This window comes from Oncorhynchus gorbuscha, linkage group LG13 (genome assembly GCF_021184085.1).
Source record: "Oncorhynchus gorbuscha isolate QuinsamMale2020 ecotype Even-year linkage group LG13, OgorEven_v1.0, whole genome shotgun sequence".
Lineage (NCBI taxonomy): Eukaryota > Metazoa > Chordata > Actinopteri > Salmoniformes > Salmonidae > Oncorhynchus > Oncorhynchus gorbuscha.
The window spans coordinates 37,598,326-37,623,372 of record NC_060185.1 but is presented as its reverse complement, the minus strand read 5'-3'; the positions used below and the strand labels follow the sequence as shown (position 1 = coordinate 37,623,372).

At 45.4% G+C, this 25,047-nt stretch overlaps 2 protein-coding genes across 3 annotated transcripts in view; one reads left to right on the top strand and one right to left on the bottom strand.

Annotated features, from left to right (window-relative positions):
• The first annotated feature begins 523 nt into the window (after nucleotides 1-523).
• The window catches only part of LOC123992827 (calpain-5-like), a 34,082-nt gene continuing 9,558 nt past the window's right edge, over nucleotides 524-25,047 (top strand). Inside the window, exons 1-5 of one of the 2 annotated variants that reach the window (XM_046294379.1) lie at nucleotides 524-947; nucleotides 12,031-12,190; nucleotides 18,457-18,588; nucleotides 24,547-24,755; nucleotides 24,830-25,022. In XM_046294379.1, coding sequence (XP_046150335.1) covers nucleotides 12,035-12,190; nucleotides 18,457-18,588; nucleotides 24,547-24,755; nucleotides 24,830-25,022 — 690 coding nt within the window. In that variant the 5' untranslated portion in view covers nucleotides 524-947; nucleotides 12,031-12,034. Of the gene's footprint in view, nucleotides 948-12,030; nucleotides 12,191-18,456; nucleotides 18,589-19,783; nucleotides 19,980-24,546; nucleotides 24,756-24,829; nucleotides 25,023-25,047 lie in introns of those variants that run through there. The other variant, XM_046294380.1, reaches the window with a different exon arrangement.
• Nucleotides 21,147-23,876, bottom strand: LOC123992828 (olfactory marker protein-like). Its single transcript, XM_046294381.1, has 2 exons — nucleotides 23,636-23,876; nucleotides 21,147-22,615 (listed from the first exon to the last, which is right to left on the bottom strand). The coding sequence occupies exons 1-2, from the start codon at nucleotides 23,726-23,728 to the stop codon at nucleotides 22,187-22,189; spliced, it is 522 nt and encodes a 173-aa protein (XP_046150337.1). The 5' UTR covers nucleotides 23,729-23,876; the 3' UTR covers nucleotides 21,147-22,186.

Genomic DNA, 25,047 nt, shown 5'->3' with positions numbered 1-25,047 from the left:
GGCCAAGAGACCAATTAGTGAAAAAGATCAGAATTGGGCTGCCTGTGTGAACCCAGCCTAAACGCATGCCACTGTGCCATCAGACATACATCTTCAAAAACATTGTACAGCAACATTCTATCTTTCTTTGTGCGTTTTGAAACGAATTAGACCTAATTCTGGAGAAAAATAAAATATTGAGTTTGCGAAGTTGCTTTAGTTACAATTCTTTATGAAGAGTAAGGTGAGGAGTTTTGCCCAGAATCAAAATATAATTATAAACTGGATGGTTCAAGCCCTGAATGCTGAATGGCTGCCAGCCGTGATATATCAGACCATATACCATTTATTTTTATGATCTAATTACGTTGGTAACCAGTTTATAATAGCAATAAGGCACCTGGAGGGTTTGTGATATATGGCCAATATACCAAGGCTAAGGGCTGAATCCAGGCACTCTGCGTCGCAAGTAAGAACAGCCCATGGTATATTGGTCATATACCACACCCCCTCGTGCCTTATTGCTTTAACATCACACTTTTTTTAATGACAAGGCAGAAATAGATTACTGTTTGGAAATTAGCTGAAATAGGCACTTTCCAAAAGAGACGTGGATTTATTCTCAAATGGTTTATGTGAAGAGCAGTAGGCTCCAATGAATATTTTCAAGAGCTTTGATTCAACTTGATCATGTCATTGGAGCAGTAGGTCTAGTCGACACTAAAATGGACCACATGATTCTGATCAACATGGTCAGGGAACAGGAGTAGCCAGAGCTCAGCTCCCGCCGTAAGACTCAGCCCTCCCCTGTGTGTGAGAGAGAAAGAGTGAGAAAGAGACAGCGAGCCCTGGGGAGCTCGTGCATCAGAAGAGCAGCCTCCAGGAGCGAACCAGGGGTCTCACCGACTGAAGCCCCAGTAGTACCGGAGAGAAACGAATACGTCACCGAGGGAGTCAACTCTTCCAAGGTAAACTACCCCAAACTAAAGCAGCCAGTCGGTTTTACGGAAATGAATGATGATGAATGAACTTATTTAATCTTTTGTAGAGCATAGCCCACAGCAATTATGCATATGTTTGTCTCTGTGTGAATGTATTTCAACTTTTGTTAGAGCATACGATTTTACCAGCTGCTAGCCCAGTTAAATTATATTCCACGATGTAGACCATCAACGGAGTTGAGCGAAGACGAGTGAAGACGCGAGTATGCGGACTGGAGCTCGGAAGTTACATATATATATATATATTTTTTTTTTTTTAAATAAAAAAACGACGTATTTCAGCAACCCTAAAAATAGCCCACATTTACACAGGACAAAAGCAGTATTTTAGAAAAATACAAAAATATGCATTTTATGTGATGTCGAAGCCCACACTAGATGTAGCGCAACTCCGTTGATGTGAAGTACAGTACATCGTGGAGTTGAGTTTTACTTGGCTACCAACTGCTGTGTCTTCAGAAAGTATAAAACAAACACGTTTTGACGTTAGTTCAGTTCAATAGTCTACTATCTATTTGTGGGTGTGGTTGATATGCTTAGCTCACTTGCAGGAAAGCAGAACATACACTTTCTTTCCCCCCAGTAGCTGCAGTCTGTAAAATGTGTTTAGACTTACTGAGCAGAGCTACTACCTTTGCCCCAGGCTGTGGAGGTCTGTTATGAATCCTGACTTTCTCTCTCCATCCCCAACTCATTTCTCCTCAGTACAAGTTCTAAAGCCTGATGAGTCATGTAGGACTCAAATATTCTTTTCAGTCCTATACTCTTGAGTATGTTAAATGGGGACTGAACTGTGAACAAAGAGACGTTGTAGTATAGTTTGTCTCTGCCATTTCAGTCTGTACCATGTCTTTCGGTGTTATTGCCTGAGAACACCCTCACACCATGCCAGTCACACCCTCCGCTAACATTGGGTTGGTGTTGTGGTTCGAGTAGCTAGCTGATTGTTACAGACTAATGTGACGCTCGCTCCATTATTTATTTATTTAACTAGGCAAGTCAGTTAAGAACAAATTCTTATTTACAATGACGGCCTGGCAAAAGGCCTCTTGCGGGGACGGGGGCTGGGATTAAAAACATAGGACAAAACACACATCACGACAAGAGAGATAACACTACATAAAGAGAGACCTAGACAACAACATAGCATGGCAGCAACACATGACAACAACATGGTAGCAACACAACATGGCAGCAGCACATGGTAGCAGAACAAAACAGTGTACAAACATTATTGGGCACAGACAACATCACAAAGGGCAAAAGGGTAGAGACAACAATACAGCCGTGGGCTCCCGAGTGGCGCAGCGGTCACTACAGACCCTGGTTCGATTCCAGGCTGCATCAAAACCAGCTGTGGTTGGGAGTCCCATAGGGCAGCCCACTATTGGCCCAGCGTAGTCCAGGTTAGGCCTTCATTGTAAATAAGAATTTGTTCTTAACTAATTTGCCTAGTTAAATAAAAATTAAATACGTGTGCAAAGCTGTCAAGGCAAATGGTGGTTACTTTGAAGAATCTAAAATATATTTAGATTTGTTTAACACTTTTGGTTACTACATGATTTCATATGTGTTATTTCATAGTTTTGATGTCTTCACTATTATTCTATAATGTAGAAAATAGTAAAAATAAAGAAAAACCCTTGAATGAGTAGGTGTGTCAACTTTTGACTGGTACTGTAAGTGCTTTACACCACTGCCTAAAGGACTCTCAGAACATGATTAACAAGATTCTCTGGTCTGATGAAACCAAGATTGAACTGTTTGGCCTGAATGCCAAGCGTCACGTCTGGAGGAAACCTGGCACCATCCCTACGGTGAAGCATGGTGGTGGCAGCATACTGTGGAGATGTTTTTCAGTGGCAGGGACTGGGAGACTTGTCAGGATCAAGGGAAAGATGAATGGAGCAAAGTACAGAGAGATCCTTGATGAAAACCTGCTCCAGAGCGCTCAGGACCTCAGACTGGGGGCGAAGTTTCACCTTCCAACAGGACAATGACCCTAATCACAGCCAAGACAAACACAGGAGTGACTTCAGGACAACTCTCTGAATGTCCTTGAGTGGCTTAGCCAGAGCCCGGACTCGAACCCGATCTCACATCTCTGGAGAAACCTGAAAATAGCTCTGCAGCGACGCTCCCCGTCCAACCTGACAGAGCTTGAGAGGACCTGCAGAGAAGAATGTGAGAATCTCACCAAATACAGGTGTGCCAAGCTTGTAGCGTCATACCCAAGAAGACACAGGGCTGTAATCTCTGTCAAAGGTGATTCAACAAAGTACTTGATAAAGGGTCTGAATACTTATGTAGATGTGATATTTCACTTTATTTTTTATTTTTTTATAAACCTGTTTTTGTTTTGTCATTATTGGGTATTGGGTGTAGATTGAGGGGGAAAAAACAACAACACTTTAATACATTTCAGAATAAGGGTGTAATGTAATAAAATGTTATGTCAAGGGGTCTGAATACTTTCCAAATGCACTGTACAAAGAGTGAGATTGATACACGATGAGTGTGGGATAGAACGAAGGGTAGTATGGAGAAGTGAGACAGAATTAAAACAAACAGGCAGAGCAAATGAGATGAAGTGTATGTGAAAGAGGGGAGAGAAAGAGAGAGAATGAGAGCGATAGAGATGAATATGGAGGGGACCTCTGTAGTAGTAGTGATTTTGACATGTGGAGATAATGTTTCCTGTCAGGACAGAACCCAATAGTCCCCTTCTTAGACAGAACCCACAGCTAGGCTGGCCACATTCCATTCATACCCCTAGTCCCCTTCCCTAGTTCCTACTCCCTCAGATCTGCAAGGAATATATACACTGCTCAAAAAAATAAAGGGAACACTAAAATAACACATCCTAGATCTGAATGAATGAAATATTCTTATTACATACTTTTTTCTTTACATAGTTGAATTTGCTGACAACTAAATCACACACAAATTATCAATGGAAATCAAATTTATCAACCCATGGAGGTCTGGATTTGGAGTCACACTCAAAATTAAAGTGGAAAACCACACTACAGGCTGATCCAACTTTGATGTAATGTCCTTAAAACAAGTCAAAATGAGGCTCAGTTGTGTGTGTGGCCTCCACGTGCCTGTATGACCTCCCTACAATGCCTGGGCATGCTCCTGATGAGGTGGCGGATGGTCTCCTCAGGGATCTCCTCCCAGACCTGGACTAAAGCATCCGCCAACTCCTGGACAGTCTGTGGTGCAAGACCCATCTCAACGTCAACTGTTCAGAGGGGACAGTGAAATAGGTCTTCATGGTCGAATTGCTGCAAAGAAACCAACACTAACGGACACCAATAATAAGAAGAGACTTGCTTGGGCCAAGAAATGCGAGCAATGGACATTAGACCGGTCTGATGAGTCCAAATTTGAGATTTTTGGTTCCAACGGCCGTGTCTTTGTGAGACACAGTGTCGGTGAACGGGTGATCTCTGTATGTGTAAAAAGTGGCAAAGTAGTCTTTCAAATCTTGCTCAGATGTTTTACATGGCAACCCAAGGATAATGAGGTCTGATGTTCTATCAATACCTCTCTTTATTTTTACAGCAGAGGCGGCATCCATTTCATCCATCTTCATCTTCAAATAATATTTTTGCAGGAATCTCCTTGCGAATGATTTTGCCGAAGATTGTATCACCGCCGGGCTGGGCAACCTGGTGGTGGTGGATGGAGCGAGACATCAAATAAAATAAAATAAAATTGTATTTGTCACATACACATGGTTAGCAGATGTTAATGCGAGTGTAGCGAAATGCTTGTGCTTCTAGTTCCGACAATGCAGTAATAACCAACAAGTAATCGAACTAACAATTCCAAAACTACTGTCTTATACACAGTGTAAGGGGATAAAGAATATGTACATAAAGATATATGAATGAGTGATGGTACAGAGCAGCATAGGCAAGATACAGTAGATGGTATCGAGTACAGTATATACATATGAGATGAGTATGTAAACAAAGTGGCATAGTTAAAATGGCTCGTGATACATGTATTACATAAGGATACAGTAGATGATATAGAGTACAGTATATACGTATGCATATGAGATGAATAATGTAGGGTATGTAACATTATATTAGGTAGCATTGTTTAAAGTGGCTAGTGATATATTTTACATCATTTCCCATCAATTCCCATTATTAAAGTGGCTGGAGTTGAGTCAGTGTGTTGGCAGCAGCCACTCAATGTTAGTGGTGGCTGTTTAACAGTCTGATGGCCTTGAGATAGAAGCTGTTTTTCAGTCTCTCGGTCCCAGCTTTGATGCACCTGTACTGACCTCGCCTTCTGGATGATAGCGGGGTGAACAGGCAGTGGCTCGGGTGGTTGTTGCCCTTGATGATCTTTATGGCCTTCCTGTAACATCGGGTGGTGTAGGTGTCCTGGAGGGCAGGTAGTTTGCCCCCAGTGATGCGTTGTGCAGACCTCACTACCCTCTGGAGAGCCTTACAGTTGTGGGCGGAGCAGTTGCCGTACCAGGCAGTGATACAGCCCGCCAGGATGCTCTCGATTGTGCATCTGTAGAAGTTTGTGAGTGCTTTTGGTGACAAGCCGAATTTCTTCAGCCTCCTGAGGTTGAAAAGGCGCTGCTGCGCCTTCTTCACGATGCTGTCTGTGTGAGTGGACCAATTCAGTTTGTCTGTGATGTGTATGCAGAGGAACTTAAAACTTACTACCCTCTCCACTACTGTTCCATCGATGTGGATAGGGGGGTGTTCCCTCTGCTGTTTCTTGAAGTCCACAATCATCTCCTTAGTTTTGTTGACGTTGAGTGTGAGGTTATTTTCCGAGGGCCCTCACCTCCTCCCTGTAGGCTGTCTCGTCGTTGTTGGTAATCAAGCCTACCACTGTTGTGTCGTCCGCAAACTTGATGATTGAGTTGGAGGCGTGCGTGGCCACGCAGTCGTGGGTGAACAGGGAGTACAGGAGAGGGCTCAGAACGCACCCTTGTGGGGCCCCAGTGTTGAGGATCAGCGGGGTGGAGACGTTGTTGCCTACCCTCACCACCTGGGGGTGGCCCGTCAGGAAGTCCAGTACCCAGTTGCACAGGGCGGGGTCGAGACCCAGGGTCTCGAGCTTGATGACGAGCTTGGAGGGTACTATGGTGTTGAATGCCGAGCTGTAGTCGATGAACAGCATTCTCACATAGGTATTCCTCTTGTCCAGATGGGTTAGGGCAGTGTGCAGTGTGGTTGAGATTGCATCGTCTGTGGACCTATTTGGGCGGTAAGCAAATTGGAGTGGGTCTAGGGTGTCAGGTAGGGTGGAGGTGATATGGTCCTTGACTAGTCTCTCAAAGCACTTCATGATGACGGAAGTGAGTGCTACGGGGCGGTATTCGTTTAGCTCAGTAACCTTAGCTTTCTTGGGAACAGGAACAATGGTGGCCCTCTTGAAGCATGTGGGAACAGCAGACTGGTATAGGGATTGATTGAATATGTCCGTAAACACACCGGCCAGCTGGTCTGTGCATGCTCTGAGGGCGCGGCTGGGGATGCCGTCTGGACCTGCAGCCTTGCGAGGGTTAACACGTTTAAATGTCTTACTCACCTCGGCTGCAGTGAAGGAGAGTCCGCATGTTTTCGTTGCAGGCCGTGTCAGTGGCACTGTATTGTCCTCAAAGTGGGCAAAAAAGTTATTTAGTCTGCCTGGGAGCAAGACATCCTGGTCCGTGACTGGGCTGTTTTTCTTCTTGTAGCCCGTGATTGACTGTAGACCCCGCCACATACCTCTTGTGTCTGAGCCGTTGAATTGAGATTCTACTTTGTCTCTATACTGACGCTTAGCTTGTTTGATAGCCTTGCGGAGGGAATAGCTGTACTGTTTGTATTCGGTCATGTTACCAGTCACCTTGCCCTGATTAAAAGCAGTGGTTCGCGCTTTCAGTTTCACGCAAATGCTGCCATCAATCCACGGTTTCTGGTTAGGGAATGTTTTGATCGTTGCTATGGGAACGACATCTTCAACGCACGTTCTAATGAACTCGCACACCGAATCAGCGTATTCATCAATGTTGTTATCTGACGCAATACGAAACATATCCCAGTCCACGTGATGGAAGCAGTCTTGGAGTGTGGAATCAGCTTGGTCGGACCAGCGTTGGACAGACCTCAGCGTGGGAGCTTCTTGTTTTAGTTTCTGTCTGTAGGCAGGGATCAACAAAATGGAGTCGTGGTCAGCTTTTCCGGAAGGAGGGTGGGGCAGGGCCTTATATGCGTTGCGGAAGTTAGAGTAACAATGATCCAAGGTTTTTCCACCCCTGGTTGCGCAATCGATATGCTGATAAAATTTGGGAGTCTTGTTTTCAGATTAGCCTTGTTAAAATCCCCAGCTACAATGAATGCAGCCTCCGGATAAATGGATTCCAGTTTGCAAAGAGTCAAATAAAGTTCGTTCAGAGCCATTGATGTGTCTGCTTGGGGGGGAATATATACGGCTGTGATTATAATCGAAGAGAATTTTCTTGGTAGATAATGCGGTCGACATTTGATTGTGAGGAATTCTAAATCAGGTGAACAGAAGGATTTGAGTTCCTGTATGTTTCTTTGATCACACCATGTCTCGTTAGCCATAAGGCATACGCCCCCGCCCCTCTTCTTAATAGAAAGATGTTTGTTTCTGTCGGCGCGATGCGTGGAGAAACCCGCTGGCTGCACCACCTCCGATAGCGTCTCTCCAGTGAGCCATGTTTCCGTGAAGCAAAGAACGTTACAGTCTCTGATGTCCCTCTGGAATGCTACCCTTGCTCGGATTTCATCAACCTTGTTGTCAAGAGACTGGACATTGGCGAGAAGAATGCTAGGGAGTGGTGCACGATGTGCCCATCTCCGGAGTCTGACCAGAAGACCGCCTCGTTTTCCTCTTTTACGGAGTCGTTTTTTTGGGTCGCCGCATGGGATCCATTCCGTTGTCCTGGTTGAAAGGCAGAACACAGGATCCGCGTCGCGAAAATCATATTCTTGGTCGTACTGATGGTAGTGATGGTGAGTTGACGCTGATCTTATATTCAGTAGTTCTTCTCAACTGTATGTAATGAAACCTAAGATGACCTGGGGTACTAATGTAAGAAATAACACGTAAAAAACACGTTAAAAAAAAACAAAAAACTGCATAGTTTCCTAGGAACGCGAAGCGAGGCAGTCATCTCTGTCGGCGCCGGAATGCTATGACATGATGTCCCAGATGTGCTCAATTGGATTCAGGTCTGGGGAACGGGCGGGCCAGTCCATAGCATCAATGCCTTCCTCTTGCAGGAACTGCTGACACACTCCAGCCACATGAGGTCTCGCATTGTCTTGCATTAGGAGGAACCCAGGAGGAACCCAGGGCCAACCGCACCAGCATATGGTCTCAGAAGGGGTCTGAGGATGTCATCTCGGTACCTAATGGCAGTCAGGCTACCTCTGGCGAGCCCTCCATATGCCCCCCAAAGAAATGCCACCCCACACCATGACTGAGCCACCGCCAAACCGGTCATGCTGGAGGATGTTGCAGGCAGCAGAACGTTCTCCACGGCTTCTCCAGACTCTGTCACGTCTGTCACGTGCTCAGTGTGAACCTGCTTTCATCTGTGAAGAGCACAGGGTGCCAGTGGTGAATTTGCCAATCTTGGTGTTCTCTGGAAAATGCCAAAAGTCCTGCACGGTGTTGGGCTGTAAGCATAACACCCTCATGGAGTCTGTTTCGGACCGTTTGAGCAGACACATGCACATTTGTGGCCTGCTGGAGGTCATTTTGCAGGGCTCTGGCAGTGCTCCTCCTGCTCCCCCTTACACAAAGGCGGAGGTAGCGGTCCTGCTGCTGTGTTGTTGCCCTCCTACGTCCCCCTCCACGTCTCTGATGTACTGGCCTGTCTCCTGGTAGCACCTCCATGCTCTGGACACTACGCTGACAGACACAGCAAACCTTCTTGCCACAGCTTGCATTGATGTGCCATCCTGGATGAGCTGCACTACCTGAGCCACTTGTGTGGGTTGTAGACTCCGTCTCATTCTACCACTAGAGTGAAAGCACCGCCAGCATTCAAAAGTGACCAAAACATCAGCCAGGAAGCATAGGAACTGAGAAGTGGTCTGTGGTCCCCACCTGCAGAACCACTCCTTTATTGGGGGTGTCTTGCTAAATGCCTATAATTTCCACCTGTTGTCTATTCCATTTGCACAACAGCATGTGAAATATATTGTCAATCATTGCTGCTTTCTAAGTGGACAGTTTGATTTCACAGAAGTGTGATTGACTTGGAGTTACATTGTGTTGTTTAAGTGTTCCCTTTATTGTTTTGGGCAGTGTAGTTGTAGGTAGTACCGTGACAGCTCCATCTAGACCTACAGTAGACTTAAGTCCAACCAGTAGCGGTGGTTGACTGAACTGCATACAGTATTCCTGTAGTGATTGAATGAATTATATTTTATTTTTGTGTGAAATCACCAGTTGGCAAACCCAATGCTTATGGGATTAATTGACACAGAAACAAACTTTACAATGATTGACTGTGATAATTCAGTTATAATTCTTCTTCCTGTAGTCTCTGCAGTGTGCATCACATAAAAAGTAAAAAATAAATAACAATACAATTCTATACATAATAATAATGAAGTTTATCCAAACAAGTAGTGTATACTGAACAAAAATATAGACGCAACATGCAACATTTTCAAAGATTTTACTGGATGTGGAGGTCCTGGTCTGGCACAGTTCCACGCGGTCTGTGGTTGTGAGGCCGGTTGGACGTACTGCCAAATTCTCGAAAACCACGTTTGAGGCCGCTTATGGTAGAGAAATGAACATAAGATTCTCTGGCAACGCCTCTGGTGGGCATTCCTGCAGTCAGCATGCCAATTGCAACCTCCCTCAAAACTTGAGACATCTGTTGCATTGTGCTGTGTGACAAAGCTGCACCTGTGTAATGATCATGCTGTTTAATCAGCTACTTGATATGCCACACCTGTCAGGTGGATGCATTATCTTGGCAACTGAGAAATGCTCACTTAGAGGGATGTAAACAAATTTATTTCAGCTCATGAAACATGGGACCAACACTTTAGATGTTGCATTTATATTTTTGTTCAGTATAGTTAGTACTTCTAGCTGTTGTGAACCGACTACTCCCTTCACCCCTCTCCTTGTCTATGGTAAACTGTGTGTGTGTTCTGTCTCTAATAGGGTTGTCAAACACTAACATGATTACACTACCTAGCTACATCCCATAAGCATCTCCATGACTACAGGAGAGTCCTGCTGACTGTCTGACCTGTGAACAGCAGCAATTTGTGTGTTTAGCAGAGAGACAATGGTAAAAAACTTCAGACTGTAAAAGCCCACTATGCTAAAAGGTCTGGTAACCTCTGATCTAACATTGGAGTTGGGAGCTGGTTACTCCCAGTGATCCATTGGTAAACTAGGAGTGTCTGTTGTGTGTATGTGTCACGTGACTGGAGACGTATGTTGTTATGGTGTAACGTGCTGTGTGTGTTGAAAAAGAGGATATCCTTGAACAACGGTGGTTCTTTTTCTCTACTTTCAATGGGAGGAGTCAGTGTAGAATGTAGATAATGGGTCTCTGTCACTCTCACACACCACCCAGACACACACACACACACACACCCTTCTCTTGTTTGCCCTCTTCTGGGCATAAATCTGATAGACTCCCCACCAGACAAATGTAGCCTTTAAGCTACGGTAACCACCATACACAGGCTGCTGAGAGGAGGACAGCTCATAATAATGGCCTGAACGGAGCGAATTAAATGGCACCAAACACATGGAAACCATGTTTAATTGATTTGATAACATTCTCCTCCAGCTATGACCACGAGCCCGTCCTCCCCAATTATGGTGCCACCAACCTCCTGTGCTACCATTATCAATATCAGGTTTTTAAATATCAAGTGGCTGAGGTGGTCGGCGTGGCAATGGGCGCGCAGGCCCCCATCTTGGCGCTGTAATTTTGTCATGGAGCTGAGAGAAAAGGTTGCAGTTTGAAGCTAATATCCAGCCATTCGATGCATTTTCTCATGACTAATTCAGCATTCTTTTGTTCAGACATAATAGCAAAATCAATACTGCTAAATTCATTGTTTTTATTCTCCCTGATTACCTAGCTTTTATGTAGGGGACTGTTAGTTCTCTCTTATTTATATACATATAATGTTATAGGTCCCTTATAATTTCTACATGCTTTTTCTGGTATTAGTCGTTTAAGTTTACACAAAGTGTTTTTCCTTCCAGAAAATATAATATTTTACACTGTTTGGACTTGTCTGTAACTGTGTGTGTTCCAGGGAGATGGTTGTGTCGTATGAGAACCAATGTTTTGCTGCTGTGTGTGTGACAGTGTATGTGTGTGTGTTCCTGCAGGGTGATGGTTGTGTCGTATGAGAACCAATGTTTTGCTGCTGTGTGTGTGACAGTGTATGTGTGTGTGTTCCAGGGAGATGGTTGTGTCGTGTGAGAACCAGTGTTTTGCTGCTGTGTGTGTGACAGTGTATGTGTGTGTGTGTTCCAGGGAGATGGTTGTGTCGTGTGAGAACCAGTGTTTTGCTGCTGTGTGTGTGACAGTGTATGTGTGTGTGTTCCAGGGAGATGGTTGTGTCGTGTGAGAACCAGTGTTTTGCTGCTGTGTGTGTGACAGTGTATGTGTGTGTGTTCCTGCAGGGTGATGGTTGTGTCGTATGAGAACCAGTGTTTTGCTGCTGTGTGTGTGACAGTGTATGTGTGTGTGTTCCTGCAGGGTGATGGTTGTGTCGTATGAGAACCAGTGTTTTGCTGCTGTGTGTGTGACAGTGTATGTGTGTGTGTTCCAGGGAGATGGTTGTGTCGTATGAGAACCAGTGTTTTGCTGCTGTGTGTGTGACAGTGTATGTGTGTGTGTTCCAGGGAGATGGTTGTGTCGTGTGAGAACCAGTGTTTTGCTGCTGTGTGTGTGACAGTGTATGTGTGTGTGTGTTCCAGGGTGATGGTTGTGTCGTATGAGAACCAGTGTTTTGCTGCTGTGTGTGTGACAGTGTATGTGTGTGTGTTCCTGCAGGGTGATGGTGGTGCCATTTGAAGGACAGGGCTATTCCTCCCTGCGTAAGAAGTGCCAGCAGCATCGGGTCCTGTTTGAAGACTCTGCGTTTCCGGCTACAGACCAGTCTCTGTTCTACAAGACGAACAGCATAGGAACCATCACCTGGAAGAGACCTAAGGTACCACACACTGACGGGAGGGGTGTGTGTGTGGGGGGGGGGGAGTTAAAGGGCAATTCCGCCACTTTTCAACCTCATATTCATCCTCTTCAGCACCAAACCAGTGTCTACATGATGTGAAAGCAGTGTGTTTCTATGATCTGTGGTTAAAAAGAGAAGAAAGGTCCTAGGATAAAAGCTGTCACCACTTGGTAGGATTAAAGTCAAAAACAGTGATATTCAAAACAAAGAGTTTCTAACCAGAGGGAGGGTATTTTCTTGTTCCCCACATCACCGCAAATTCTCATAGTGTTTGAAAATCACAGTTTTGAAGAGTCCATGTTATCGCAGAAATGGACTCAACCGCACGATTGCCCGGCCATCCCGTCTACAGTGAGCGGTTCATTATTTTATTTGTACGGTAATTCTATTTTCATGACTGTCTTCATCCATAACTGTCGGATACACAGTTATACAGTAATTGTGCCAGCCCTAGAGTTAAGGTGTTTGAATAAGCATCCGACTGAGAGTTTGTTTATTATCTCAGACTTTCAGATAGATTGGGGGGGGGTGTAAGAAAGAAAATGGGTCAGGGAAGGTATAGAGGATGAAATGGAAGAAATGTTCCTCTCTATGAACCCTTCAAATGGTGTGTGGGCACATTAATATCAGGTGACCAGTAGGAGAGGAAGTAGTTAATATCAGGTGGCCAGTAGGAGAGGAAGTAGTTAATATCAGGTGGCCAGTAGGAGAGGAAGTAGTTAATATCAGGTGGCCACTAGGAGAGGAAGTAGTTAATATCAGGTGACCAGTAGGAGAGGAAGTAGTTAATATCAGGTGACCAGTAGGAGAGGAAGTAGTTAATATCAGGTGACCAGTAGGAGAGGAAGTAGTTAATATCAGGTGACCAGTAGGAGAGGAAGTAGTTAATATCAGGTGACCAGTAGGAGAGGAAGTAGTTAATATCAGGTGGCCACTAGGAGAGGAAGTAGTTAATATCAGGTGACCAGTAGGAGAGGAAGTAGTTAATATCAGGTGACCAGTAGGAGAGGAAGTAGTTAATATCAGGTGACCAGTAGGAGAGGTACTAGTTAATATCAGGTGACCAGTAGGAGAGGTACTAGTTAATACCAGGTGACCAGTAGGAGAGGTACTAGATAATATCAGGTGACTAGTAGGAGAGGTAGTAGTTAATATCAGGTGACCAGTAGGAGAGGTACTAGTTAATATCAGGTGACCAGTAGGAGAGGTACTAGTTAATACCAGGTGACTAGTAGGAGAGGTACTAGTTAATATCAGGTGACCAGTATGTTATCACTGCTGATAGATGGAAACACTATTGCAACACACACACACGTCCTGGTTGTGCAGCACTGAGCTGTATCAGGAGCTAACGGGGCGTTGACTGTCTGAACACAGGAGAAGAGAGAGAGAGAGCAGTCCGTCCAGTGGGAGAGGGATAAAACAAACAGCAACACTCTGGTGACAACCAACAGTACCTTCTGTCTGTTCTGCTTCACATCCGTGTGTGTCTACTGTTCCGATATTCATCTGTTACAGTACATGCCGCTCCCATGATATGTTCTACTTTCTTTATACTCTGCTATTATTCTACAGCTGTGGTTACAGTCCAGGTAAGGGAGGGTGTAACAGCAGGACTGGTTGGACCAGTAAATAAAGCCTTGGTGTAAAGGTATTACTCATAGATAATATATCTATTGTATTCATGTTTTTCCTCCAGCCTTGCTCCAACACAGCAGCTGATCAAGCTCAAGGCAAAAGGTTACTTTTCACCCAGTGAGATTCCTCAGGAGGGCCCCCTGGCTCAGAGAAAGCGCGGGTTGGGTGTGGCGGTGTGTGGTTAGAGCAGCGAACATGGAAAGGGTTGAGAAAAGAGCCACTCTACAGTGTGTTAGACTTACTGATCTTGTTTGGGAGTGTACCAGAGGTTTTTTATCCCCAATGTCTTTCACAAGACCTCTAATCCCCCTGTTAACCTCTAGTTATAGTAGTGTCTAGTACAGTCCCAAAGAGTAGCTTAGTGTGGTCAGGCCTGCTTCTCCTCTTCCTCCTCCTCCTCTGGTCCTGCTCCAGGGCCTACATCACCACCCCAGCCTGGTACTGTCCTCCTAGGGCTGGGCAGTGTACCGTATTTTACGATATACCGGTTTTGATGCACGGACGGGTTTGGGTTTTTACTTTACCTTCTATAACGGTATTTGAATGTTTGGTCGGTTAAATGTGATACGCCTGGTGTACCATTTTTATGGTTTACTTTGCTACTTGAGTCATATCTCTCCTCTCTCTTCTCTCTCTCTCCATGCCACTTTCCACACAGACCTAGCCCCGCCCTCTGTCACTCAAGGAGCACATTTCTTGTTTCTCAACCATGAGACACTTGTGTTCAGTCTGCATGATCAATGCAGCACATGCAACAATGTTGATGACAACGATGCTATTTTCACTTAGCTTCTTATTATAAATCAACTAGCGTTCTATAATTACACTATTAGTTTGTGTTTCTTACATCTGCCAACAGATAGTTTGCATTTTCTTAGCAAGTTGGGCCTAAATCTTGTTAGCCGCTAATGCAAATCACTACCTAGCCAATAAATACTGTACTGAGTGAGAGCAAACGTAATTAGCAATACAGCCTGATAATACCAGTGATGGTGTAGACCTAATCAGCATGTATCTTCTAAATCAAAGAGGAATACGCAAAGCAAGAATTTTAGCTATATGAAGTAGCTAAGAGAAAACATTCCATGTAGCTAAAGATTATAGGGTCCCCTAGGGAAAACACTTATCAACACTTTGGTTCCTTGCCTGTCACAATAACAACACCTTCCTGGCATTTTCATTTGTTTTCATGTCAAACAACACTGTATTCAAAGTTCCCACTATTATATTCAAACTATAGAATTAGAATAATCATTATTTCCATGATTCCAACAGTTCACCCAAGTGTTTTGCTGTAAATCGCAAGTAAATTTGCAGGTCTAGATTGTTTGCCCATATCGTGCAGCCCTGCGTTGCCGCAGTATGGAAATGATCTCAAATGAGTGCCGGAAATGGATGAAAATGCAGAAAATTATTCTTGATTCAATTGAACAGTATAAAACAATCAGAATGGAGAAAGACTCGTTGAAATCACTTAGAATATATGTGTTGCCACCCCAGGATCACTCACTACACATAAAGCACCGTAGGATCACTCACTACTCATAAAGCCTTCTAGGATCACTCACTACTCATAAAGCCTTCTAGGATCACTCACTACTCATAAAGCCTTCTAGGATCACTCACTACTCATATAGCACCGTAGGATCACTCACTACTCATAAAGCCTTCTAGGAACACTCACTACTCATAAAGCACCGTAGGATCACTCACTACTCATAAAGCCTTCTAGGATCACTCACTACTCATAAAGCCTTCTAGGATCACTCACTACTCATAAAGCCTTCTAGGATCACTCACTACTCATAAAGCACCCTAGGATCACTCACTACTCATAAAGCCTTCTAGGATCACTCACTACTCATAAAGCACCGTAGGATCACTCCCTACTCATAAAGCACCGTAGGATCACTCACTACTCATGTAGTGGCTTCCTTTCGTCTTTACCATAGCCACTGCCCAAGCCTGAAGCGGGGTTGTTTGGTACGCATACAGTCCACACTCAAGGTTTCCAAACGGCCAAACATTCCATGACATCCAGGGATATGGTGCAACAAAAATGTTTATTCTTCTTATATCTAACAAATAAATGAGTCTCCAATCAACTTAAAGCACAAAATACTTGATATGGAAAATACATATTATGACCTGTATGTCTGTATGTCTGTATGTCTGTATGTCTGTATGTCTGTATGCGTACCAAACAACCCCGCTTCAGGCTTGGGCAGTGGCTATGGTAAAGACGAAAGGAAGCCACTACAATCAAGTCAAAAAACTATACCGCTCCCGCGTCTAGCAAGGACTCCCTCTCCCGAAGGCCCAACTTCCTGCCTTTATCCTAACAAAATTAACACAATACAATGAACAGGCAAGAGGGGGGGGCCAAATGTCCGAGTTACACTAACAACAAATTAATATATCTCAATCGGGTAAATATAAATCATAAAGGTACGTACCTAATATTTCATCATTTACATTCATATTTAATATATTTACACAAATATACATGGAGCTCCATATGTTCGGTCTTTTATACAAATATGTCCAAATCGGCTCTAACAACTCATAAAGCCTTCTAGGAACACTCACTACTCATAAAGCACCGTAGGATCACTCACTACTCATAAAGCCTTCTAGGATCACTCACTACTCATAAAGCACCATAGGATCACTCACTACTCATAAAGCACCGTAGGATCACTCACTACTCATAAAGCATTCTAGGAACACTCACTACTCATAAAGCACCGTAGGATCACTCACTACTCATAAAGCCTTCTAGGATCACTCACTACTCATAAAGCACCATAGGATCACTCACTACTCATAAAGCCTTCTAGGATCACTCACTACTCATAAAGCACCCTAGGATCACTCACTACTCATAAAGCCTTCTCGGATCACTCACTACTCATAAAGCACCCTAGGATCACTCACTACTCATAAAGCCTTCTAGGATCACTCACTACTCATAAAGCCTTCTAGGATCACTCACTACTCATAAAGCACCCTAAGATCACTCACTACTCATAAAGCCTTCTAGGATCACTCACTACTCATAAAGCCTTCTAAGATCACTCACTACTCATAAAGCACCCTAGGATCACTCACTACTCATAAAGCCTTCTAGGATCACTCACTACTCATAAAGCACCCTGGGATCACTCACTACTCATAAAGCACCCTGGGATCACTCACTACTCATAAAGCACCATAGGATCACTCACTACTCATAAAGCCTTCTAGGATCACTCACTACTCATAAAGCCTTCTAGAAACACTCACTACTCATAAAGCACCCTAGGATCACTCACTACTCATAACGCCTTCTAGGATCACTCACTACTCATAAAGCCTTCTAGGATCACTCACTACTCATAAAGCCTTCTCGGATCACTCACTACTCATAAAGCACCCTAGGATCACTCACTACTCATAAAGCCTTCTAGGATCACTCACTACACATAAAGCACCCTAGGATCACTCACTACTCATAAAGCACTCTAGGATCACTCACTACTCATAAAGCACCCTAGGATCACTCACTACTCATAAAGCCTTCTAGGATCACTCACTACTCATAAAGCCTTCTAGGATCACTCACTACTCATAAAGCCTTCTAGGATCACTCACTACTCATAAAGCCTTCTAGGATCACTCACTACTCATAAAGCACCCTAGGATCACTCACTACTCATAAAGCACCCTAGGATCACTCACTACTCATAAAGCAAATGTACAACTTTTATTATTCAAAATGTAAAATACAGTCTAAAAAATAAATACTGTTTATATGATATTTTGGCCATATCGCCCTGCCCTATGTCCTACCACACGTTGCCTAGAGAGGCTGTTCTCTGCTGGGGCTGAGGGAAGGAGCGGATGGAAAAGGGACTTAATGATCTGTGGTTCTAGGTGACACTTGGGACCTCTATGTTCCCATTTGGGCCCTGGTCGTAGTTAGCGCACTATATCGTGTGGAAGTTGAGACGCACCCAGACTGTTGGGAAACCCTCCCTCCCTCCTGCCATTAGTGGTCAGCTCAGAGAGAGCAGCACAGCCACATAAAACAGTCTCTGAGTGTCATTAATTAACAAGGATAGAGTGATGGATGGATGGATGGACAGAGGAGAGGAAGAGATCTTTATCACTAATGGTTCTCTTGGCTTCTACTCAGATGCATCTCAGAAACTTGTTCTTTTGACTATTGATTTAGAATTGAATTTTAATTGGGGAAAGGGGTGGTTAGCCTAATATCCTGTCTCATTTCTCTTGTTTGCACCCCCCCTCTTTCTCTGTCTTCTGTCCCTCTCTCTCTCCCACCCTCCCCTCTGTGTTAATCCCATGTTGTCCCCTCCTCCCTTTATCATTTCATGTAAATGTACAATTTGATACAAATGCACATAGTCAGACTGCACTGAAGTCGAATACACATGAGACATTCCTTAGTATTGTAAATCTAGCTTTAACCCCATGTTGTCTCTTCTCTATAGGAGCTGTGTGATAACCCAATGTTGTCTCTTCTCTATAGGAGCTGTGTGATAACCCCATGTTGTCTCTTCTCTATAGGAGCTGTGTGATAACCCCATGTTGTCTCTTCTCTATAGGAGCTGTGTGATAACCCCAAGTTGTTTGTGGATGGTATCAGTGCTCATGACCTCCTCCAGGGCCAGCTGGGGAACTGTTGGTTCGTAGCAGCCTGCTCCTCCCTGGCATCCAGAGAAACTCTGTGGCAAAAGGTAAGGATCCCTGACCGTCTGCATGTAAGTGTGTTTGTTTGCCTTGGGTGTGTGACAAGCATGCACACACACACACACAGAATGACTTGGAGTTTATTATCATTTCCGACTCCTATTTGGAGGAGTGGCTTGTTTGTTTTTGTGTTCGTGTGTGTGTGGTGGTGTGGCCCTTCTGAGATGGCAGTGTGTGTTTTTTCCACTGAGTTCACAGGGAATCATTAGCATTAGTCCCACTGGTCTCAACGTTTTGTGTTCAACTTTCCACCACTTTTCACCAGCTCCTTACCCCTGTCTCATTACCCCTGTCTCCTTACCCCTGTATCCTTACCCCTGTCTCCTTACCCCTGGCTCCATACCTCTGTCTCTTTACCCCTGGCTCCATAACCCTGTCTCCGTACCCCTGGCTCCTTACCCCTGGCTCCATACCCCTGTCTCCTTACCCCTGTCTCCTTACCCCTGGCTCCATACCCCTGTCTCCTTACCCCTGGCTCCGTACCCCTGGCTCCGTACCCCTGGCTCCTTACCCCCGTCTCCTTACCCCCGGCTCCTTATCCCCGTCTCCTTACCCCTGGCTCCTTACCCCTGGCTCCTTATCCCTGGCTCCTTACCCCTGTCTCCTTACCCCTGGCTCCTTACCCCCGGCTCCTTACCCCCGTCTCCTTACCCCCGGCTCCCCTTACCCCCGGCTCCTTACCCCCGTCTCCTTACCCCCGTCTCCATACCCCCGGCTCCATACCCCCGGCTCCTTACCCCCGGCTCCTTACCCCCGGCTCCATACCCCGGCTCCATACCCCCGGCTCCTTACCCCGGCTCCATACCCCCGGCTCCATACCCCTGGCTTCTTACTCCTGGCTCCATACCCCTGGCTCCATACCCCTGGCTTCTAGTGTGAAGGACGTCACTGTGTTGCTAACAGGTTCACCTTCTCTATTGTGCCTATCTGTGCAATGGCTCAGAATAGTAGTCCTTCGCTCCACATGCACACGTGACTGCCCTGCTTGACAATGAAAAGGTACCAATTGGGCAGCGCCATTGGTGATATTTTAAGCTCTGGACTGATGTTACTGGCATGATATAACTCCGTACCCCTACCTCACTAAACCATCACATCACAGAGAGGGCTCTGATCTTTCATCTGAAACAATTGAGCAGGTTTATTATGTTTCTCCATTTCCTGAACAACAGAGGATCACTGAGAAAACAGCTGCTGTTGGGTTGGAGAGCGTATTTCACTCCACAGACAGAGCTGGCAGGAGAGCGCTAAACGGACCGGTCTGATGAAGAGATCTAAGCATTTTCTGTTCATTTCCCGGATGATTCTACATGTTGAAGTGCGACTGTTAGTCGACAGCCAGAAGGTGGTCTACTGCACACAACCAACGTTCATTATGGTGGGTCTTCCTCTTAACACAGGCTCTCTGCCCTCGAGCTGGGACTGTTTCCCAACCTAGTCACCGGTACTGTGTTAGTCCGCTGAGCTGAAACCTCAGGCGAGGTCACTTGTTCTAACTAAACTACCTCTGTTACATCTGCACCATCATGACTGTTATTATTAGCTCCTAGGGAATACATTATTGTTGTTATGAGTAGTGGTGTGTGTGTGTATGTTTGGATTAATTCATGGTTGTTTAGTCCCGGTGTTTAACTACATGTTCTATCAAGAGTCAGTAACGATGTGTTCTAGAAGTAGCTCGTTAACACAGAGATGGTGTTATTAATTGGACCAAACTATACTTTCCTACTGTCCCCTCTACCCCAACACACACACACTTATTAATCCACTGGGAGGGTGCTGCTATAATAATGTGCTCCGGATCACTCTCATTAACTCTGTCTGTCTCTCTCTCTCTCTCTCTCTCTCTCTCTCTCTCTCTCTCTCTCTCTCTCTCTCTCTCTCTCTCTCTCTCTCTCTCTCTCTCTCTCTCTCTCTGTCTCCCTGTCTCTATCTGTCTGTCTGTCTGTCTGTCTGTCTGTCTGTCTGTCTGTCTGTCTGTCTGTCTGTCTGTCTGTCTGTCTGTCTGTCTGTCTGTCTGTCTGTCTGTCTGTCTGTCTGTCTGTCTGTCTGTCTGTCTGTCTGTCTGTCTGTCTGTCTGTCTGTCTGTCTGTCTGTCTGTCTGTCTGTCTGTCTGTCTGTCTCTCTCTGTGTCTGTCTGTCTCTATGTCTTGTCTGTCTGTCTGTCTCTCTCTCTCTGTCTCTCTCTCTGTGTGTCTGTCTGTCTCTGTCTCTGTCTCTGTCTCTGTCTCTCTCTCTCTCTAAAGTGTTACATTTGCCTTCTGGTATGTAGTCTACCACTTGTGTGTGTGTGAGAGAGAGAGAGGGAAGGAAAGTGTGTGTATTGATTTCCCTATGAATGAACAGCAACCGTAGCTACTGTAGCCTGAGGCTAAGCCATGTCTGTCCTGTCCCCTGTCCTGACCATTAACACAAACACAGCAGGACCTACAGCTTTTTATTGGACAGCAGTAGATGACATGGTAGAATGTATGCACACATGACTGTAAGTCGCTTTGGATAAAAGCGTCTGCTAAATGGCATATATATATATATATATATGGCCAGTTTAGAGAATATTGTTGTGATATTTCATGCAAAGTGAAAATGTTTGAAGTTACATTGCAGCATTGGTTCTCTAATATACCCTATAAAGAAGGATCAGAACAAGCTATTCATATCATTCAGGCTTTCAATATAAATGTACAGCTAAATAAAGGCAAAATAAAATAAACACTTGGGCAATAAGGGATACAAAGTATATTGAGAGCAGCTGCTTCCACACAGGTGTGATTGCCGAGTTAATTAAGCAATTAAGATCATACTTAGTCATGTATAAACTCTGGAGCGGCTGAGATAGCGTTTTACACCACCATCAACAAAACTTATCTTGGAATTTCTCTTGGAAGAATGGTGTTGCATCCCTCCAATATAGTACCAGACACTTGGAGAATCTATGTCAAGGCGCATTGAAGCTGTTCTGGCAGCTCGTGGTGACCCAACGCTCTATTAAGACACTTTATGTTGGTGTTTCCTTTATTTTGGCAGTTACCTGTATCTATAGTTTGAATCTGCAGCCTACTGTGTAACTACTTTACATTCAAAACATGGTTTCTAGCCGCTTGTTGACTGACATGCATAGATAGATAGCTAGATAGATACTCAGGAAGGAAGTACACACACAAGCACACACAGATGAGAGATGGGAGGATAGGAGTGTAGACTGGTCCAACCTAGACTGGCTGTAGTAGAAGGCATTCCCTTAGAATGGAGAGAGGGAGACTAGAGGAGTAGAGGGAAGAGGAAGCAGTTAAAGGGATACTTCAGGGTTTTGGGAATGAGGTCGTTTTACTTCCCCAGTTGGATGAACTTGTGGTTACAATTGTTATGTCTCTGTGTCCAGTATGAAGGAAGATAAATGTAGTTTCACGAGCCAGTGCTAACTAGTGTTACCCATAGACTTCCAGTCATTGCCCGAAAGCTAGTTAACATTGGCTCGCAAAACTACCTCTTTCTTTTTTCATACTGGACACAGAAAAGTACACACTTTGGTATCCAGAGGGCCTCATTGCCAAAATCCAGAAGTATCCCTTTAAGGTTTGTAGGTCAGGCCTGATTGAACTCCATGGAGATGCTGACCTTGTCAGCCTCCGCCCCCTCCTTGAAGGCAAGCAGGAAGTACATGACCTTGCGGACCTTTGCCAGCTCCGCGATTCTCTCCCCAAACTCCTGGATGTCCGCCTCCAGACACTTGAGGGGCGTGTCCTCCGGGTCACCAGCGTTCCGCCAGAATGTTCCGACGGGTTCAAGAAGCTGCCGGGTCATCAGGTGTGTGAGGTCAGGGGTCCAGAGCTGGGAGATCCCTGTGATGGTCACTCTGCCATGACCAATCAGAGACACCGACCAGTGGACGAACGTCAGCTTCTGATGGGAGAAGTCCAGACAGTAAACAGCCTCGTGGGGGAGGAGCAACCGCTCCCCGTCCTGTCGCTTCTGACCGCTCCGCTGCAGGGACTGGACACGCAGCCGCATTACCTAGTAACAATAATAACCATATTAATAATGTAATCATAATAATATAATATAACTGCACTTCTGACCGCTCCGCTGCAGGGACTGGACACGCAGCCACATTACCTAGTAACAATAATAACTATATTAATAATGTAATCATATTATAGTAATACTATAATATAACTGCACTTTTGACAACTTTGCTGCAGAGACTGGACACACCTGTGAATCACATTGTAGAATAATAATACTTTAATAATAGTATAACTATAATATGCTGGATGTACTGGATACTCAGACGCAGATACCATTCAGTACAAGTCGACTCCTGAAAACTGTCCGTTTGTCAGTAAATAGGCTACTTTGTTTTTTGTTTTTTTTTACCTGCTTTTCTCCCCAATTTCGTGGAAGCCAATTGGTAGTTAGTCTTGTCTCATCTCCGCAACTCCCGTACGGACTCGGGGGAGGCGACGGTCTAGAGCCATGCATCCCCCGAAACACGAACCCAACCAAGCCGCACTGCTTCTTGACACAATGCCCGCTTAATCTGGAAGCCAGCCGCAAAAATGTGTCGGAGCAAACACCGTGCACCTGGCAACCGTGTCACCGTGCACTGCGCCCAGCCCACCACAGGAGTTGCTGTGGCGCGATGGGACAATGACATCCCTGCCAGCCAAGCCCTCCCCTAACCCGGACGATGCTGGGCCAACTGTGTGCCGCCCCATGGGTCTCCTGGTCACGGCCGGCTGCAACAGAGCCTGGACTCGAACCCAGAATCTCTAGTGGCACAACTTCACTGTGATGCAGTTAGACCACTGTGTCACTCAGGAGGCCCCAGATAAGCACATATTTAAGACAGTACCAAACTACTACACATAGCAGAAGCAATATTTAGAATTTTGCATGTCTACTTGAATATACATTTTTCTAAAGGGACTTACAGTGAAGGCATTATTACATCACTACTAAGTATATCTGACCCATGCATCTTAACCACAACCTCATCTTAACCACATCTCAACCTCATCTGAACAGTCTTACCTCAGTGAGGGAAGTGTCCTTTGCAAAGCGTAGCTCCATGGCTGAGCTGGACGAGGGGGCCGCGGCCGGGTCTGTGCCTGTCTGAGAGCTCATCTTTCTCTGCTGGGGAGGGAACGAGGCCTGCCTGTCTGTCTGTGTGTGTCTGTGTCTGCAGATAGTTTCTCTCTGTTCCTCTCCGTCTCTGTCTCTTATGCCATCTCTTTCCCAGAGGGTAACATGGTTGAGTTGGTTCTCTGGTTGGGACTATTGATTGTGTGGCATGTACAGTGAGGGAGGGATGGAGAACAGAAGGGGAAGGGGGGAGGAGGGAGGAGGGAGTGTGTGGTGGTGCTAGGCAACAGGAAGTGATGACATCAGAAGAGGAACCAGGGATTTTCCTGATGGCTTCTGGGAGCTGGTTGGTCATAGCTGGATGTGCTGGTTATTAATATACCCAAATGCTGGCTGGCTGGCTGGCTGGCTGTGTGTGTGTGTGTGTGTGTGTGTGTGTGTGTGTGTGTGTGTGTGTGTGTGTGTGTGTGTGTGTGTGTGTGTGTGTGTGTGTGTGTGTGTGTGTGTGTGTGTGTGTGTGTGTGTGTGTGTGTGTGTGTGTGTGTGTGTGTGTGTGTGTGTGTGTGTGTGTGTGTGTGTGTGTGTGTGCCATTGTCTGTTTGTGGTGTGTACATTTTGGTTTGGTTGTTATGATGCACTAGGTGGTTGCTTGTTAGCTGTGATTTTTCCGATTTGTATTGAGCAGATAGTGAGAGAGACTGGTAGTGGGGAAAGTTAGAGAGGGATTGTATCAAAGGGCAGTAGGCTGGATTTAAACCCATGACCATACTAAAGACGTGTGCCGGAGGCTGCAGCATTACCTCTAGACCAACCAGGCCATGCAGCTGTGACTTGTTCTGAGCATCTTATCTCTCTCCCAGGTGATCCCGGACCATAAGGACCAGGAATGGGATGAGGACAAGCCGGAGTCTTACGCCGGAATTTTCCACTTCCGCTTCTGGCGCTTTGGAGAATGGGTGGATGTTGTCATCGACGACCGGTTGCCCACTTCGAACGGCAACTTGGTGTATTGTCACTCCAATGACAGCAACGAGTTCTGGAGCGCCCTGGCGGAGAAGGCATACGCCAAGTTAGTACTATAGATGGACTGTTGTGTTTGTGTAGGATGTGTTGCTTTTGCTGAGTGTGTGTGTGTGTGTGTAGGATGTATGGGTGTTACGAGGCATTGGACGGGGGCAACACAGCGGATGCGTTGGTGGATTTTACGGGTGGCGTCTCGGAGCCCTTGGACCTACTGGAGGAAGGGTTGAGTACAGACAAGGAGAAACGCTCAACGCTGTTCGACAGAGTCCTCAAGGTCCACAACAGAGGAGGCCTCATCAGCGCCTCCATACGGGTATAACACACACAGATGCACGTGC